The following is a 19,718-nucleotide window of genomic DNA, read 5'->3' as shown; positions in this document are numbered from 1 at the left end:
TTGCAAAAAACCCTCAAATAAATAATAAAAATGTTATTCAAAATGTAAAATGTTGTTGCAAAAAACCCTCAAATAAATATTAATGATAAAAATGTTATTCAAAATGTAAAATGCTGCAAAAAACCCTCAAATAAATATTAATACAAATATTATTCAAAATGTAAAATATTGTTGCAAAAAACCCTCAAATAAATATTGATACAAATGTTATTCAAAATGTAAAATATTGTTGCAAAAAACCCTCAAATAAATATTAATAATAAAAATATTATTCAAAATGTAAAATGCTACAAAAAACTCTCAAATAAATATTAATAATAAAATGTTATTCAAAATGTAAAATGTTGTTACAAAAAACCCTCAAATAATAATAAAAATGTTATTCAAAATGTATAATGTTGTTGCAAAAAACCCTCAAATAAATATTAATAATAAAAATGTTATTCAAAATGTAAAATGTTGTTGCAAAAAACCCTCAAATAAATAATAAAAATGTTATTCAAAATGTAAAATGTTGTTGAAAAAACCCTCAAATAAATATTAATAATAAAAATGTTATTCAAAATGTAAAATGTTGTTGCAAAAAACCCTCAAATAAATATTAATAGTAAAAATGTTATTCAAAATGTAAAATGTTGTTGCAAAAAACCCTCAAATAAATAATAAAAATGGTATTCAAAATGTTGTTGCAAAAAAACCTCAAATAAATATTAATAAATATGTTATTCAAAATGTAAAATATTGTTGCAAAAAACCCTCAAATAAATATTAATAATAAAAATGTTATTCAAAATGTAAAATGTTACAAAAAACTCTCAAATAAATATTAATAATAAAATGTTATTCAAAATGTAAAATGTTGTTGCAAAAAACCCTCAAATAAATATTAATACAAATGTTATACAAAATGTAAAATGTTGTTGCAAAAAATCCTCAAATAATAATAAAAATGTATAATGTTGCAAAAAACCCTCAAATAAATATTAATAAAAATGTTATTCAAAATGTAAAATGTTGCAAAAAACCCTCAAATAAATATTAATAATAAAAATATTATTCAAAATGTAAAACGTTGTTGCAAAAAACCCTCAAATAAATATTAATACAAATGTTATTCAAAATGTAAAATGTTGTTGCAAAAACCCCTCAAATAAATATTAATAATAAAAATATTCAAAATGTAAAATGTTGTTGCAAAAAACCCTCAAATAAATATTAATAATAAAAATGTTATTCAAAATGTAAAATGTTGCAAAAAATCCTCAAATAAATAATAATAAATATGTTATTCAAAATGTAAAATGTTGTTGCAAAAAACCCTCAAATAAATATTAATAATAAAATGTTATTCAAAATGTAAAATGTTGCAAAAAACCCTCAAATAATTATTAATAATAAAAATGTTATTCAAAATGTAAAATGTTACAAAAAACTCTCAAATAAATATTAATAATAAAATGTTATTCAAAATGTAAAATGTTGTTGCAAAAAACCCTCAAATAAATATTAATACAAATGTTATACAAAATGTAAAATGTTGTTGCAAAAAATCCTCAAATAATAATAAAAATGTATAATGTTGCAAAAAACCCTCAAATAAATATTAATAAAAATGTTATTCAAAATGTAAAATGTTGCAAAAAACCCTCAAATAAATATTAATAATAAAAATATTATTCAAAATGTAAAACGTTGTTGCAAAAAACCCTCAAATAAATATTAATACAAATGTTATTCAAAATGTAAAATGTTGTTGCAAAAACCCCTCAAATAAATATTAATAATAAAAATATTATTCAAAATGTAAAATGTTGTTGCAAAAAACCCTCAAATAAATATTAATAATAAAAATGTTATTCAAAATGTAAAATGTTGCAAAAAACCCTCAAATAAATATTAATAATAAATATGTTATTCAAAATGTAAAATGTTGTTGCAAAAAACCCTCAAATAAATATTATTAATAAAATGTTATTCAAAATGTAAAATGTTGTCGCAAAAAACCCTCAAATAAATAATAATAAAAATGTTATTCAAAATGTAAAATGTTGCAAAAAACCCTCAAATAAATAATAAAATGTTATTCAAAATGTAAAATGTTGCAAAAAAACCTCAAATAAATATTAATAATAAAAATGTTATTCAAAATGTAAAATGTTGTTGCAAAAAACCCTCAAATAAATATTAATACAAATGTTATTCAAAATGTAAAATGTTGCTGCAAAAAACAAACATATATTAAAAAGAAATAACTGCATCATAATGTATCCCAGGGGACATTTCCTCACTTTAAAATAACAAAATCAAATAAATAAATGAGTGATAAAAAAAAAAAAAATTCAATTATTTTGCTGCTCATTTTACTGAAGACTTTGAATTCTGCTGCAAATGTCACAAATGACATGTTCTTACTAAAGTGAACGAGCAAAACATGCGTGCGGTGTAGTTGCTGGACCTCGTGAGGAATTGGATGAATACAAGCTTCACAACAAAAAGTGTCAAAATTGACAAAAGAGTCAACACTTTGAAAGTAGAGTCCAGCAGGACTGGAATGTTGCCAATAAAAGCAAAGTGCACTCACCACGCTGTAGTAGCTTTTGGTCAGCTGGCTTCCTTTAGGAGACAATGGCTTCTCTGCAGAGGAAATGAAGATCCAGCAGAAGTCCAGGAGCAGGATAGTTAAGGAAATAAAGATCCAGACGAAGTCCAGAAGCAGGATAGTTGCTGTACTCACCGCAGGACTTGATCTCGCGCACGTAGTTGCTGGGGAACCAGCCGCTCTTCCCGCCCAGGCTGCCTTCCCACCAGCCGCCTTCCTCCTGCCGCGTCACCACGATCACGTCCCCTTTGTTGAAGGACAGCTCGTCCTCGTTGTTCTGCTTGAAGTTGAAGCGGGCCTTCACCACCAGCTGCCCGTTCTCAGACATCTCCTGCGGGAAGGCGGGACTTACAGACGCTGCATTGGTGTGGCAGAAGGAGAGAAGAAGCGTACCGCTGGCTTGGACTGGCGCCGCAGAGAGCCTTTGGACTTGGCGGAGGAGGTGGACTGACTATGAGGCCGTGGACATGACCTCTCTGCAGCGCTGTCTGCGGACACAACATGCGGACCGGGTCATGTTCCTTGCTGCACACTCGCCATTTCACACAGGAAAGAAAGTTAGAGTTTTCATACAGCAACACGCCATCGTATTCAAGTCCTGTTTGTTGGAATAATTGTTTGTAAGTTATCACAAAAGAAACGTGGTATTATGAATGCTGTCTTTGGAGGCCTGGCAAGAGGAGGAAGGCTCGCGAAACGCCACTGTCATTTCAACACGGACAGATGGCAGGATATGCTCAACTCCCGGAGGAACTCTCTTTGAAGTGTTAAACGAACTCTCTTTGAAGTGGTTCCCAAACTCTCTTCCAACTATTTGGTCAACGCTATTTACGACCCGCTGCCCTCTTGAAGTTGCTGTGGACAGGAGACGGGAGGGGTTGTCCATTGTCCTCCAACACCTGCCCCAGCTGGATCCAGGAAGAGCCCAAGCCCGAGAAGTCCTCTTCTTGGACTTCAAGGCGACCGAAAACAATGACTGTTTTACATACCGTATTTTCCGCACTATAAGGCGCACCTAAAAACCACAAATTTTCTCAAAAGCTGACAGTGCGCCTTATAACCCGGTGCGCTTTATATATGGATAAATATTAAGATTCATTTTCATAAAGTTTCGGTCTCGTAACTACGGTAAACAGCCGCCATCTTTTTTCCCGGTAGAACAGGAAGCGCTTCTTCTTCTACGCAAGCAACCGCCAAGGTAAGCACCCGCCCCCATAGAACAGGAAGCGCTTCTTCTTCTACTGTAAGCAACCACCCGCCCGCGTAGAAGAAGAGAAAGCGCGCGGATATTACCGTACTTCATTTCCTTTGTGTGTTTACATCTGTAAAGACCACAAAATGGCTCCTACTAAACGACAGGGATCCGGTTCATGAAAAGACGCAATCTCTCCATCCGCACACGGATTACTATTTCACAGCAACTGATATTCCTGTGAACCGCATTGTGGATACAACAGGAGCACGTACGGTGAATATTCGCACCACAGGGAATGAGAAGTCATCCTTCACTGTGGTTCTAGCTTGCCATGCTAATGGCCAGAAACTTCCACCCATGGTGATATTCAAAAGGAAGACCTTGCCAAAAGAGACCTTTCCAGCCGGCGTCATCATAAAAGCTAACTCGAAGGGATGGATGAAGAAAAGATGAGCGAGTGGTTAAGGTAAGTTTAAGTTTACGCGAAGAGGCCGGGTGGCTTTTTTCACGCAGCTTCGTCCATGTTGATATACGATTCCATTTGCGCCCACATCACGCTGGTTTTAATATATTATTAAAGTTTGACTGACCTATTTGACTGTTTTTTTGACATTCCTTTAGCGCAGTTAGATGCGGCTTACAACACGGGGCAGCTTATAGGTGGACAAAGTTTTGAAATATGCCGTTCATTGAAGGCGCGGCTTATAACCCAGGGCGCCTTATGGTGCGGAAAATACGGTACTCCCAATTCCTGCTGTGACATATGTTGGTGCGTGAACATGGAACATCTGAATTAAAAGAGGAGACGAAGACCTTCTTCGTCAGAGCGTGGTGCAGGACTGTACAGAGAGTGCAGTGGCCATGTCTTTCCTCAATTGAGTCCAAATTGAATTCTGTCTCTGTTTGATTCTTTGCCTTTTGTCTTGTGTAATAGATGTCCTGTGTTTGAACGTGACACTGTTATTAGGGATAGTTCATAACTCATACTGCCTGATGATGTACTCACCTAACAATTAATGCCATTATTTGTATGAGACTAAATGAACTAAAGGTAGTGAAGGTGTGCAGACTGGAGGTGTAGATTGAAAAGGTGGCGGACCACTCTGGGTCAGTCTGGACCACTCTGGGTCAGTCTTGTGTTCTCAGTGAAGTTCTCACATCTGTGGAAGTCTTTGCCACTGGAGTTCACGTCACAGTGCAACATTAGAATGTTATTAGACTGCCACATCGCCCCGTACAGTACCGGATCAATGACCAACTCCTTCTGTACACATACCTGCCAACTTTTGAAATCAGAAAAACCTAGTAGCCAGGGTCCAGGGGCCGCAGGCCCCGGTAGGTCCAGGACAAAGTCCTGGTGGGGGGTTCCTTCGCCCCCCGACGCAAAATGATTATTAGCATTCAGACAGGTTAAAATGTTGCTAAAACCATCACTTTTCTATCAGTCACAGTGACTTTTCAAAACAAAAATATTACAGCAAAAATCATATGGGTTGATTGACATGTTTATTCTGTAAGCTAACTTCAATAGTTTGAAATTATTTTGACAGTTAATGCCAGTTATCCTGTCAACCTTTCACAAGACTTCAATTTGTTAATTGAAAGTATAAACAGTATAAACACTTTTTACAGTAAACAAATGGTAAAACAGTACTAAACAATTCCATAAAAAAAAAAAATTGGTGTCATTATTAACTTTCTGTCCAAGCTTGTATAATCTACTGCCTTGTTCAATTGTATAAAATATTCTGTGCCTAAAATTCACATTTCTATCACAATTATCATACTGTAAACATGGTAAGCTAACTTCATTACAATTAATAGTCCTGTCAATAGCATGGAATTACAATTCAAATGTAGTTTTTTTGTAAGCCTTTCAAAAGAATTCAAAATATGAAAAATTCATGAAAATGAATTGAAGCCATCAGACACTTGAAAAGTGGCACATCACATCTCTAATGTAATCATTTTAACTTTTCAACAGAAATAGCACTGCAAAAATATTAAGGACATACTTCTGTATTTTGGTAGTTATGCTGTCAACATTTAACAAGATTTCTTCAACTTGGACTTGAAAGCATAAATAGTATAAACACTTTTAACAGTATAACAGTACTAAACAATTCCAATAGATAACATTGGTGTCATTACCTTTTTGTGGCTAAAATCCGAAAAAGTTGAAAGTTTTCCACTTGTATCGCTAGCAACGGCATTAGACTTGTGTTTTTTTGTCCCAACGTGGTCTTTTACATCGCTAATTCCTCCGTGTCCGATCGAAAAATCTTGTCCGCACAAGGTGCAATTCGCGTAGTTTTCACCCTTTTTGGAACGGATAATTATTCCCGGATAGGCTTTTGAATATTCTTCACGGAATGACTGCAGTTTTCTTTTCGGTTTAAGACTCGTTTGCGATTTTTCTCCGGCTGATTCCATGATCGTTCGCTCGTTTGGAAACAATGGCAACTGGTGCCTCGTGCTTGGCAGCGGTGCTATAAATAGCCTCGCGCATGGCATTCGGAATGGCTCGATAGGAAGTTACGGGAAGCAGTGTCGATTGTCATTGTTGTTACGCGATTTCGTGAATAAAACTTTTAAAAAAATAAAAAAATTTAATTAATGAAAAACCGTATTTTTTATCACTGCAACCGTAACCCGGAATAGGTTGATGAAAACCGTACTAATTACGGGAAAACCGGAGTAGTTGGCAGGTATGTGTACACCTTCATGGCCATCCACCACCTGGACCCTCCATACCTGTCTGATCTCCTGCACCTCTCTGTGTCCCCCCTGCCCACCTCATCACTCCCCCAGCTCTGGAACAATCTACCACCTGACCTCTGTAACTGTGACTCTCTGCCCGCCTTCAAATGTAAACTCAAAACACACCTGTTCAGGTCTGCCTACTCCGTCTAACTCAGTCTTTTTCAACCTTTTCTGACTTGAAAGAATGTGGAGACACACCACCAGCAGAAATCATTAAAAAACTAAACTCAGTTGACAGTAAAAAGTCGTTGTTGGATATGACTTTAAAGCATAACCAAGCATGCATCACTATAGCTCTTGTCTCAAAGTAGGTGTACTGTCACCACCTGTCACATCACACCCTGACTTATTTGGACTTTTTTGCTGTTTTCCTGTGTGTAGTGTTTTACTTCTTGTCATGAGCTCCTATTTTGGTGGCTTTTTCTCTTTTTTTTGGTATTTTCCTGTAGCAGTTTCATGTCTTCCTTTGAGCGATATTTCCCTGCATCTACTTTGTTTTAGCAATCAAGAATATTTCAGTTGTTTTTATCCTTCTTTGTGGGGACATTGTTGATTGTCATGTCATGTTCGGATGTACTTTGTGGACGCCGTCTTTGCTCCGCAGTAAGTCTTTGCTGTCGTCCAGCATTCTGTTTTTGTTTACTTTGTAGCCAGTTCAGTTTTAGTTCTGTTCTGCATAGCCTTCTCTAAGCTTCAATGCCTTTTCTTAGGGACACTCACCTTTTGTTTATTTTTGGTTTAAGCATTAGATACCCTTTTACCTGAACACTGCCCCCCGCTGTTTCCCACGTCTACAAAGCAATTAGCTACCTGCTGCCACCTACTGATATGGAAGAGTATTACACGGTTACTCTGCCGAGCTCTAGACAGCACCGACACTCAACAACAACACATCATTTGCAGACTAGAATTACTGCTTTGCAAACAATATTTTTAATCCAAATAGGTGAAATTAGATAATCTCCCACAGCACACCAGACTGTATCTCACGGCACACTAGTGTGCCGCGGCACAGTGGTTGAAAAAAACTGGTTCAACTCACCAAATACCCTTGCCCTATTTTTTATTCTATTGTGTTGTTTATTTATATGCCTTGGTTTTATTGTATTTTATATTGTTGTAAAGCCACCTTGAGTTTCCTGAAAGGCGCTATGAAACTACATTTTTTATTATTATTAATATTATTACAGCAAAGCGTGGGATGCAGTGGTGTAAAGGACATCACCACTGGACTCTAGAGCAGTGGAGACGCCTTCTCTGGACTGATGAATCACACTTTTACACCTGGCAACCTGATGGACCAGTCTGGGTTTGGAGGTTGCTTCATTTCGGACCGCATTGTGGCGAGTGTGACATTTGGTGGAGGAGGAATTATGGTGTGGGGTTGTTCTTCAGGAGTTGGGCTTGGCCCCTTAGTTCCAGTGAAAGGAACTTTGAATGCTCCAGGATACCAAAACATTTTGGACAATTCCATGCTCCCAACCTTGTGGGAACGGTTTGGAGCGGGCCCCTTCCTCTTCCAACATGACTGTGCACCAAGCAAGGTCCACAAAGACATGGATGACAGAGTCTGGTGTGGATGAACTTGACTGGCCTGCACAGAGTCCTGACCTGAACCCGATAGAACACCTTTGGGATGAATTAGAACGGAGACTGAGAGCCAGGCCTTCAGTGTGTGACCTCACCAATGCGCTTTTGGAAGAAGGGTGGAAAATTGCTATAAAACACACTCTGCAACCTTGTGGACAGCCTTCCCAGAAGAGTTCAAGCTGTAATAGCTGCAAAGGCCAAAAGTTTGGACACACCTTCTCCTCATTCCATGTGTTTTCTTTATTTCCATGACTATTTACATTGTATGAACTATGAATGAACACATGTGGAGTTATGTACTTAACAAAAAAAGGTGAAATAATTGAAAACTTGTTTTATATTCTAGTTCCTTCAAAATAGCCACCCTTTGCTCCGATTACTTTTTCGCAAATTCTTGGCATTCTCTCACTGAGCTTGGTTTTCACTCCGCAGGTGTGCTTGCAGCTCATGGAGAGAATGCCAAGAGTGTGCAAAGCAGTAATCAGAGCAAAGGGTGGCTATTTTGAAGGAACTAGAATATAAAACATGTTTTCAGTTGGGTTTTTTTTGTTAAGTACATAACTCCACATGCGTTCATTCATAGTTTTGATGTGACAATCTATAATGTAAATAGTCATGACAATAAAGAAAACACATTGAATGAGAAGGTGTGTCCAAACTTTTGGCCCCTACTATATACAGGTAAAAGCCAGTAAATTAGAATATTTTGAAAAACTTGATTTAGTTCAGTAATTGCATTCAAAAGGTGTAACTTGTACATTATATTTATTCATTGCACACAGACTGATGCATTCAAATGTGTATTTCATTTAATTTTGATGATTTGAAGTGGCAACAAATGAAAATCCAAAGTTCCGTGTGTCACAAAATTAGAATATTGTGTAAGGGTTAAATTTTGAAGACACCTGGTGCCACAAACTAATCAGCTGATTAACTCAAAACACCTGCAAAGGGCTTTAAATGGTCTCTCAGTCCAGTTCTGAAGCCTACACAAACATGGGGAAGACTTCAGATTTGACAGCTGTCCAAAAGGCAACCATCGACACATTGCACAAGGAGGGAAAGACACAAAAGGTTATTGCTGAAGAGGCTGGCTGTTCTCAGAGCTCTGTGTCCAAACACATTAATGGAGAGGCAAAGGGAAGGAAAAACTGTGGTCAGAAAAAGTGTACAAGCGATAGGGATCACCGCGCCCTGGTCAAAATTGTGAAAAAAAAAACATTCAAAAATGTGGGGGAGATTCAGAAGGAGTGGACAGCTGCTGGAGTCAGTGCTTCAAGATCCACCACCAAGAGACGCTTGAAAGACATGGGTTTCAACTGCCGCATACCTCGTGTCAAGCCACTGTTGACCAAGAAACAGCGCGAAAAGCGTCTCACCTGGGCTAAGGAAAAAAAGAGCTGGACTGCTGCTGAGTGGTCCAAAGTCATGTTTTCTGACGAAAGCAAATTTTGCATTTCCTTTGGAAATCGAGGTCCCAGAGTCTGGAGGAAGACAGGAGAGGCACAGGATCCACGTTGCCTGAAGTCTAGTGTAAAGTTTCCACCATCAGTGATGGTTTGGGGTGCCATGTCATCTGCTGGTGTCGGTCCACTCTGTTTCCTGAGATCCAGGGTCAACGCAGCCGTCTACCAGCAAGTTTTAGAGCACTTCATGCTTCCTGCTGCTGATCTGCTCTATGGAGATGGAGATTTCAAGTTCCAACAGGACTTGGCGCCTGCACACAGCGCAAAATCTACCCGTGCCTGGTTTACGGACCATGGTATTTCTGTTCTAAATTGGCCCGCCAACTCCCCTGACCTTAGCCCCATAGAAAATCTGTGGGGTATTGTGAAAAGGAAGATGCAGAATGCCAGACCCAAAAACGCAGAAGAGTTGAAGGCCACTATCAGAGCAACCTGGGCTCTCATAACACCTGAGCAGTGCCAGAAACTCATCGACTCCATGCCACGCCGCATTAACGCAGTAATTGAGGCAAAAGGAGCTCCAACCAAGTATTGAGTATTGTACATGCTCATATTTTTCATTTTCATACTTTTCAGTTGGCCAACATTTCTAAAAATCCCTTTTTTTGTATTAGCCTTAAGTAATATTCTAATTTTGTGACACACGGAATTTTGGATTTTCATTTGTTGCCACTTCAAATCATCAAAATTAAATGAAATAAACATTTGAATGCATCAGTCTGTGTGCAATGAATAAATATAATGTACAAGTTACACCTTTTGAATGCAATTACTGAAATAAATCAAGTTTTTCCAAATATTCTAATTTACTGGCTTTTACCTGTATATATATATATATATATATATATATATATATATATATATATATATAGATATATATATATATATATATATATATATATATAGCGAAACAGTATTATACTGAGAGCATTTTACAACAATTTCCTTCAGGTGAAATCAACATTAGTGAGGTCAATATAATTTCATGTTATGTAAGAAAGAAAGAAGAACATTTAAAAGAAGTGTGTTTGTTTCTCTCTCTCAAGGCCGTCCACTGGTGTTAAGTTTCCCATTAGTGATTGTGTGCAGCATGGATCCCTTACTTGAGGACAGCAACAAAGGAGGATATCAGTCCAGCCGAGCCGTCTAGAACCTTCTACTCATATGGATTCTTCATTCATCACTCCAAGCAACGTTTGTACGTTTTACAATATAACTACAATTCTTTGATGTCCGTGCTATCGTAATGTAATCGAGCTAGCGTCTAAGCCGACACGTGTCTTTGCTAGTAATATTAATTTAAAACGGCATTCTTTTTGTATTGTTTCAGGTTCACAAATTCCTCGGTAAATTCACCAAAACATCAGCGTGGAGTTATTGAGTCTGTTTAGCTGATTGGAGAGCTAGCTTGCGCAGCTAGTGGCTCCATGACCATGACTTCTGTTTTGTTTGATCAGCCGTTTTACTGCCCTGTTATAATCACTGTTCGGAAATAATTAAGGTATGTAAATAAACATTTACACAATATTTATGTGTAAATAACTCATTTCACAACTTATAAATCTGTGGCTTATTAGTCCAGTGCGACTAATATATGGAAATATTTATTCCCCCTACAATTTAGTGGGTACGGCCTATGTAAAAAAAAAAAAAAAAAAAGACTCCTTTAATGCGCCTTATAATCCGGTGCAACTTTTGTACGAAAATAGACCTGACTAGACCCGCTCATCGGCAGCGCGCCTTTTAATCCGGTGCGCCCTATGGTCCGGACTAGGGCTGCAACTAACGATTAATTTGATAATCGATTAATCTGTCGATTATTACTTCGATTAATCGATTAATAGTCGGATAAAAGAGACAAACTACATTTCTATCCTTTCCAGTATTTTATTGAGAGAGAAAAACCAGCATACTGGCACCATACTTATTTTGATTATTGTTTCTCAGCTGTTTTTAAATGTTGCAGTTTATAAATAAAGGTTTATAACAAAAATAAAAAATAAAAATAAAAAATAAATTAAAAAAATGCCTCTGCGCATGTGCATAGCATAGATACAACAAATCGATGACTAAATTAATCGCCAACTATTTTTATAATCGATTTTAATCGATTTAATCGATTAGTTGTTGCAGCCCTAGTCCGGACAATACGGGATACAAAACCTCAATGGAGGTGTTTGGATGTTTTTTTAAGGCGGAATTGCACGGCTCCTATAGACTCCATTATAAGCTGACTTTTAATCGCATATATTTACTATTTAGAATGCATTTACTCTTTAGAATGCATAAAATAAAATAAAAGCCACATTTATCGTCATGTCTTTCATAAAGATTGTGAACGATAGGCAATATTCAAAACAAAGTGCAGTTCCCCTTTAAGGATCTCAGTTCCTTTCAGGTTATAATTGATTGATTGATTGAGTTGAGTTGATTTCCAACATGAACACACTTACAGGAGAATACATCACACATCATTTCACTTTACATCATGTCCGATGAGGAGTAGGAAGAAGCAAAGCTTATTTAATCCCACCCCTTTCCCACTTCAGAGCGTTTACAAATATATACGTTTATTTACTGACTTCTTTTTGTGACACAATGACATGAGTGAATGATTAATACAGCAGTTCTTACAATATATAACTAAGTAAAACATACTGAGATGAAGCATATCTCATTTTCAATAAGGTTGAAGGTATTTCAAATCATTCTTCTTTCCTTGTACTTTGTAAGCAACCATCTGATTGGTTACAAACAGAGCGGTAACAGCCAATCAGCAGTGAGTATTCAGAGCGCATGTAGTCAGTGCTTAGCGTTTAGCAGGTAATCATCAGGCAGCGGACTCTCCCCAAATGATAATAAACACCTCCCAGTCAACTACTAGTAACATCACTATGAGCCCGTTGACCTTCTAGAAATATAAAAGGCAGCTCAGCTCGCTCGCAGTCCTGGCTTGAGGTGAAGGCTAATTAGCTTTTAGCGCAACGTTAGCTCATTTTGCGGTGTGTGTGTGTGTGTGTTACGGACAGCAAAGCCCTGTCTGTCTGTTATTTCACTTTACCTTTTTCTGTGTTGATTGAGCTGTGTTGAGGCAGCAAAAAAGGACATTACCGTATTTTCCGGACTATAAGTCGCAGTTTTTTTTTCATAGTTTGGCCGGGGGTGCGACTTATACTCAGGAGCGACTTATGTGTGAAATGATGAACACTTTAGCGTAACATATAAAATAATATTATTGATCTCATTCACGTAAGAGACTAGACGTATAAGATTTCATGGGATTTAGCGATTAGGTGTGACAGATTGTATAGCATGTTCTATATGTTATAGTTATTTGAATGACTCTTACCATAATATGTTACGTTAACATACCAGTTGGTTATTTATGCCTCATATAACGTACACTTATTCAGCCTGTTGTTCACTATTCTTCATTTATTTTAAATTGCCTTTCAAATGTCTATTCTTGCTGTTGGCTTTTATCAAATATATTTCCCCCCAAAATGCGACTTATACTCCAGTGTGACTTATATATGTTTTTTTCCTTCTTTATTATGCATTTTCAGCCGGTGCGACTTATACTCCGGAGCGACTTATACTCCGAAAAATACCGTACGTTAAATGAAGAGTTTCTGTCTCTGATAGTTGATATAATAATGTAAGTGCATCATTAAGCCTACATGAACTCCATGGTGTTCAGGGATGAATAGTCTCTCCTCCAATCCAATCCAATTTATTTATATAGCACATTTAAACAACAAAAATGTTTCCAAAGTGCTGCACAACAATATTAAAAACAATATTAAAATATTACCCATAGCTCCACCAATGACTGAATAAAAACTAAAAATAAATCAATATAAAATCAATATAAAAACAATATAAAAATAAAAATAATTAAAAACGATTTTAAAGGGTAAACCCAATTAAAACAGTAAATAGAATATTTTACAAATATTTATAATTTATTAAAAAAAAAAACACAGAGGACAACAAAGGACCACACAACTCAAGTAGTGTTAAAAGCCAAAGAATAAAAGTGGGTCTTAAGACGAGACTTAAAACACTCCACTGTGGGAGCAGTTTGAACTCTCCTATTGCTATTGTACCATTTTTTCAGCTATAGTTACATGAATCATTAGCAGAGGTGGGTAGAGTAGCAAGAAATTGTACTCAAGAGTACTGTTACTTTAGAGATTTATTACTCAAGTAAAAGTAAGGAGTAGTCACCCAAATATTTACTTGAGTAAAAGTAAAAAGTATGTTGTGAAAAAACTACTCAAGTACTGAGTAACTGATGAGTAACATTCACACACATATCATATATATATATATATATATATATATATATATATATATACACACACATATATATATATATATACACACATTCTGATGACTTGCATTGATTGTAATCAGACAGTAGTGCTGATAGCGTCCACGTTTCAAATGGAGGAGAAAAAAGTTCCTCCTTTCTGTCTAATACCACATGAAAGTGGTTGGTTTTTGGCATCTTATTTGTCCAGCTTCCATATTCGTTTTTATACACTTTACAAGAAATACATTGGCGGCAAACTCCGTAGCTTGCTAGCTTGTTTGCGCTGGCTTTCGGAGACTCTTGTTTTGAAAGCGCAGGCGCGATGGAGCGGCACTTTTATTGTGAAGACAGGAACTGTGCAGTCAGTCTTTAGGCTTTTGACGGGATGTACGGTTGAAATAAAAAAGGGTCTTTTTTACTTCACACTTTTGATTGATTGATTGGAACTTTTATTAGTAGATTGCACAGTACAGTATATATTCCGTACAATTGACCACTAAATGGTAACACCCCAATAAGTTTTTCAACTTGTTTAAGTCAGGTCATGTGACCGCCTGGCTCTGTTTGATTGGTCCAACGTCACCAGTGACTGCATCTGATTGGTGGAACGGAGTGAACGTCACCAGTGACTGAATTAGTAGCGAGTAGCGAGCTGAATGTAGATAAAAGTAGCGGAGTAAAAGTAGCGTTTCTTCTCTATAAATATACTCAAGTAAAAGTAAAAGTATGTTGCATTAAAACTACTCTTAGAAGTACAATTCATCCCAAAAGTTACTCAAGTAGATGTAACGGAGTAAATGTAGCGCGTTACTACCCACCTCTGATCATTAGTAATGCAGCAGCCTAGTTTTGAATGGCAGGGTCCCTGCTATCACATGTTGATAGAAATATAACATTTACATCATAAAAATCAACTACAGGCTTCCCAAATGCTGTAATAAATGAAGCATGATGAGTTGACTTGAAACTGTTTAATGTTGCACTTTTTATATGTAGAAGAAAAGTTTCGTAATTTTATTTCATCTGAGCAACAACTTGAGGCAGTTTAATGTGGATTAACGTGGGCAGAATTATTATAGTGTTCCCAATGTTAAAAGGATAAAGCCATTGTTTACAAATTTGGAAAATAAATAACCAAAAAAATGTATATTTTGTTGTTTTCTTACTGTATCGAAAATGAACCGAACCGTGACCTCTAAACCGAGGTACGTACCGAACCAACATTTTTGTGTACCGTTACACCCCTAATCACAGGTGTAGAAGGTGTGCTGACTGTTGTACCTCCATGTGTCTTCTTATTCACTCACAACGGTGCGCTCCAGGACGGATAGTCCACAAAACAAGTCCTAGAAGTCACTGTGACCCTTGATGGCTTTTTTTTTTTTCTTTGACAATTACACAGCCCACATGAATAATTGATTAATTGTGGAAAAACTGTTGGAGCGATCGATGGTGTAAAACCACCAAGCAGAGAGGGAAGGTCGGGGGAAGGACGGCGGAGATCTTACCTTGTGTGGCAAAGTTGACGGCCAGCAAAGTGGTCAAGACTTTGGCGAAGTTCTCCCCGCTGTACAAACACTCGGGTTCAAACCCCTGCGGAGGAAGAAAGAACAGACAAAAGCATTTGGAATGGACTGAACACAAACAACAAAGCACACTATGGACCACACATGACGAGGACTAGGGTTGTCCCCATACCAATATTTTGGTACCGGTACCAACATGTATTTCGATACTTTTCTAAATAAAGGGGACCACAAAAAATTTCATTTTTGTCTTTATTGTAACACAAAGTGTTAGTGTACATGAAACATATGTTTATTATTGTCATTTAGTCCTTAAATAAAATAGACAACTTGTCTTTTAGTAGTAAGTAAACAAACAAAGACTCCTAATTAGTCTTTGCAGTAACATATTGTGTCATTTATACACCTATTATTTTGTACACATTATGAGGGACAAACTGTAAAAATTGATTACTAATCTACTTGTTCATTTACTGTTAATATCTGCTTATTTTCTCTTTTAACATGTTCTATCTACACTTCTGTTAAAATGTAATAATCACTTATTCTTCTCTTCTTTGATACTTGACATTAGTTTTGGATGATACCACACATTTAGGTATGGATGTGATACCAAGTAGTTACAGGATCATACATTGGTCATATTCAAAGTCCTCATGTGTCCAGGGACATATTTACTGAGTTTATATACGGAGAATATTGCACGTCTCGTTCCTGGCACCTCTTCTCACCATCGAAAACTATTCAAAACTCAATGTGTGTGTATTTGCAAAGATAAAAATCCATGTTGGATTCTTTGTGTTATGTTTTATTTCGATTCTTTGATACTTTTCTAAATAAAGGGACCACAAAAAATGTCATTATTGTTTTTATTGTAACAACAAATGTTAGTGTACATGAAACATATGTTTATTATTGTCATTTAGTCCTTAAATAAAATAGACAACTTGTCTTTTAGTAGTAAGTAAACAAACAAAGACTCCTAATTAGTCTATGCAGTAACATATTGTGTCATTTATACACCTATTATTTTGTACACATTATGAGGGACAAACTGTAAAAACTGATTATTAATCTACTTGTTCATTTACTGTTAATATCTGCTTATTTTCTGTTTTAACATGTTCTATCTACACTTCTGTTAAAATGTAATAATCACTTATTCTTCTCTTCTTTGATACTTGACATTAGTTTTGGATGATACCACACATTTAGGTATGGATGTGATACCAAGTAGTTACAGGATCATACATTGGTCATATTCAAAGTCCTCATGTGTCCAGGGACATATTTACTGACTTTATATACGGAGAATATTGCACGTCTCGTTCCTGGCACCTCTTCTCACCATCGAAACCTATTCAAAACTCAATGTGTGTGTATTTGCAAAGATAAAAATCCATGTTGGATTCTTTGTGTTATGTTCTATTTCGATACTTTGATACTTTTCTAAATAAAGGGACCACAAAAAATTTCATTATTGTTTTTATTGTAACAACAAATGTTAGTGTACATGAAACATATGTTTATTATTGTCATTTAGTCCTTAAATAAAATGTTGAACATACTAGACAACTTGTCTTTTAGTAGTAAGTAAACAAACAAAGACTCCTAATTAGTCTATGCAGTAACATATTGTGTCATTTATACACCTATTATTTTGTACACATTATGAGGGACAAACTGTAAAAACTGATTATTAATCTACTTGTTCATTTACTGTTAATATCTGCTTATTTTCTGTTTTAACATGTTCTATCTACACTTCTGTTAAAATGTAATAATCACTTATTCTTCTCTTCTTTGATACTTGACATTAGTTTTGGATGATACCACACATTTAGGTATGGATGTGATACCAAGCAGTTACAGGATCATACATTGGTCATATTCAAAGTCCTCACGTGTCCAGGGACATATTTCCCGAGTTTATATACGGAGAATATTGCACGTCTCGTTCCTGACACCTCTTCTCACCATCGAAACCTATTCAAAACTCAATGTGTGTGTATTTGCAAAGATAAAAATCCATGTTGGATTCTTTGTGTTATGTTCTATTTCGATACTTTTCGATACTTTTCTAAATAAAGGGACCACAAAAAATTTCATTTTTGTCTTTATTGGAACAAAAAATGTTAGTGTACATGAAACATATGTTTATTATTGTCATTTAGTCCTTAAATAAAATAGACAACTTGTCTTTTAGTAGTAAGTAAACAAACAAAGACTCCTAATTAGTCTGTAACATATTGTGTCATTTATACACCTATTATTTTGTACACATATTGAGGGACAAACTGTAAAAAATGATTATTAATCTACTTGTTCATTTACTGTTAATATCTGCTTATTTTCTCTTTTAACATGTTCTATCTACACTTCTGTTAAAATGTAATAATCACTTATTCTTCTCTTCTTTGATACTTGACATTAGTTTTGGATGATACCACACATTTAGGTATGGATCTGATACCAAGTAGTTACAGGATCATACAATAAAATATAATACCTAATAAACCAATAATAATATGGTTACAAAATACTGATGTAGAGGGTAGGTGTCGCCCTGTTTTCTGTTTTAACATGTTCTATGTACACTTCTGTTAAAATGTAATAATCACTTATTCTTCTCTTCTTTGATACTTGACATTAGTTTTGGATGATACCACCCATTTAGGTATGGATCATGTCGATACCAAGTAGTTACAGGATCATACATTGGTCACATTCAAAGTCCTCATGTGTCCAGGGACATATTTACTGACTTTATGAACATAACATGAATTTAAAAAAGGAAAAAAGATTTTGTGACGATAAAAAATATTGATGCAATCATAGTAGTATCAAATAGATACGCTCTTGTACTTGGTATCATTACAGTGGATGTCAGGTGTAGATCCGCCCATGGCATTTGTTTACATTGTGACGCCGGTGAGCTATTGTATCCTCCTACGGTGTGTAGTGAAGCATGTTTACTTATTCCTTATCCTCCAGTGATAATGCTACTTGTAGGAAACTTACTTACAAGGATTAGTGATTTAGAAGTATCTAAAACACTGTGGATGGATGTTAGCCGCATGTGTTAAAGCAGCTCTTCCTGAGGGTGTTTCAGTGTTATAACTTCACTTTTATCTTGACTTTTTACACCAAAATGCATCTATTCTCCCTTTTCTGTCTACACACTGTGTCTGCTTGTAAGTACTCTGTGTGTGTGCGCTGCCCAACATGCTCCTCTGCTCGTAAAACCAGCAATGTCACCACGTGCCTGTTAAAAAAAATAAGGAAAAAAAAGGGGGAAGCGGTACTTTTCAAACAGAGTATAGTACCATTTTTGATTCATTAGTACCGCAATACTATACTAGTACCGGTATAAGGACACACATATTAAAGCACTGTGCACAACAAACACACTCGTGCTGATGTCTCACACAGCCATCTTCTTTCCTCCAGCGTATTTGGTTTCACATTTAAATAAAACATGTTGAATACAGGAGGTAGATTGGTGCTGCTCGGAGAGTGGAGACCATTACATCATCATCCTTACATCACTGCCATTCAAGATTACACATGCACACCGAGGTGGAGTCATGTGACCATCATATTGGCATTTCTGAAAAAATATACCATTAAAAAATAACTTTTTTTGTAGGCAAATGCAATATTTTTGTAGTTTTATACACCTCGTTTTGCAAGTGACCTGTAACCACTTGCGCCAAATAAAATCACCTTCATTTTTGCTTACAGGCAGAAAGGTCATTTCATTCCAAAGCAAGTATAAAAACATCCCCTGAGAAATTAAAGCTGCAAGCAGCATTGGTCGGGCCCGCGTATTTGGCAGGTGCTAGTCCTAAGTGTCCCAATACTATTGTCCAGTTTTAGTCCTAAGTGTCCCAATACTTTTGTCAAGTTGTAGTCCTAAGTGTCCCAATACTTTTGGCCAGTGTAGGTGTCCCAATACTTTTGTCCAGTGGTAGTCCTAAGTTTCCCAATACTGTTGTCTACTTTTAGTCCTAACTGTCCCAATACTTTTGTCCATTGGTAGTCATAAGTGTCCCAAAACTTTTGTCTACTTTTAGTCAGAATTGTCCCAAGACTTTTGTGTAGTGTACCTACCTTGTCTGCATTGTGTGGGCACGCTGGTGCTTCCTGCTTTTAAGCAGCCATCTTAAAAAAACAGCAGCGCAGCAGCATCAGCGCAGCGGGTCTTTGAAGGGTCATAAAATCAAAACCGGAGCAGTTATTAAAAAGCCCATCTATACTT

The 19,718-nt window shown here is 36.2% G+C and overlaps 1 protein-coding gene across 1 annotated transcript in view; it reads right to left on the bottom strand.

The window, feature by feature from the left end:
• The window catches only part of arhgef6 (Rac/Cdc42 guanine nucleotide exchange factor (GEF) 6), a 124,075-nt gene that overhangs the window by 75,076 nt on the left and 29,281 nt on the right, over positions 1-19,718 (bottom strand). The window contains exons 3-6 of the mRNA XM_061930193.2: positions 15,440-15,524; positions 2,993-3,087; positions 2,735-2,930; positions 2,582-2,634 (exon numbers count right to left, since the gene is read on the bottom strand). Coding sequence (XP_061786177.2) covers positions 2,582-2,634; positions 2,735-2,930; positions 2,993-3,087; positions 15,440-15,524 — 429 coding nt within the window. The remainder of the gene's footprint in view (positions 1-2,581; positions 2,635-2,734; positions 2,931-2,992; positions 3,088-15,439; positions 15,525-19,718) is intronic.

The sequence above is a fragment of the Nerophis lumbriciformis genome, linkage group LG36, assembly GCF_033978685.3.
Source record: "Nerophis lumbriciformis linkage group LG36, RoL_Nlum_v2.1, whole genome shotgun sequence".
In the NCBI taxonomy this organism is placed as follows: Eukaryota; Metazoa; Chordata; class Actinopteri; order Syngnathiformes; family Syngnathidae; genus Nerophis; species Nerophis lumbriciformis.
The sequence above is the reverse complement of the archived record's forward strand: the minus strand, read 5'-3'. Positions and strand labels throughout refer to the sequence as shown.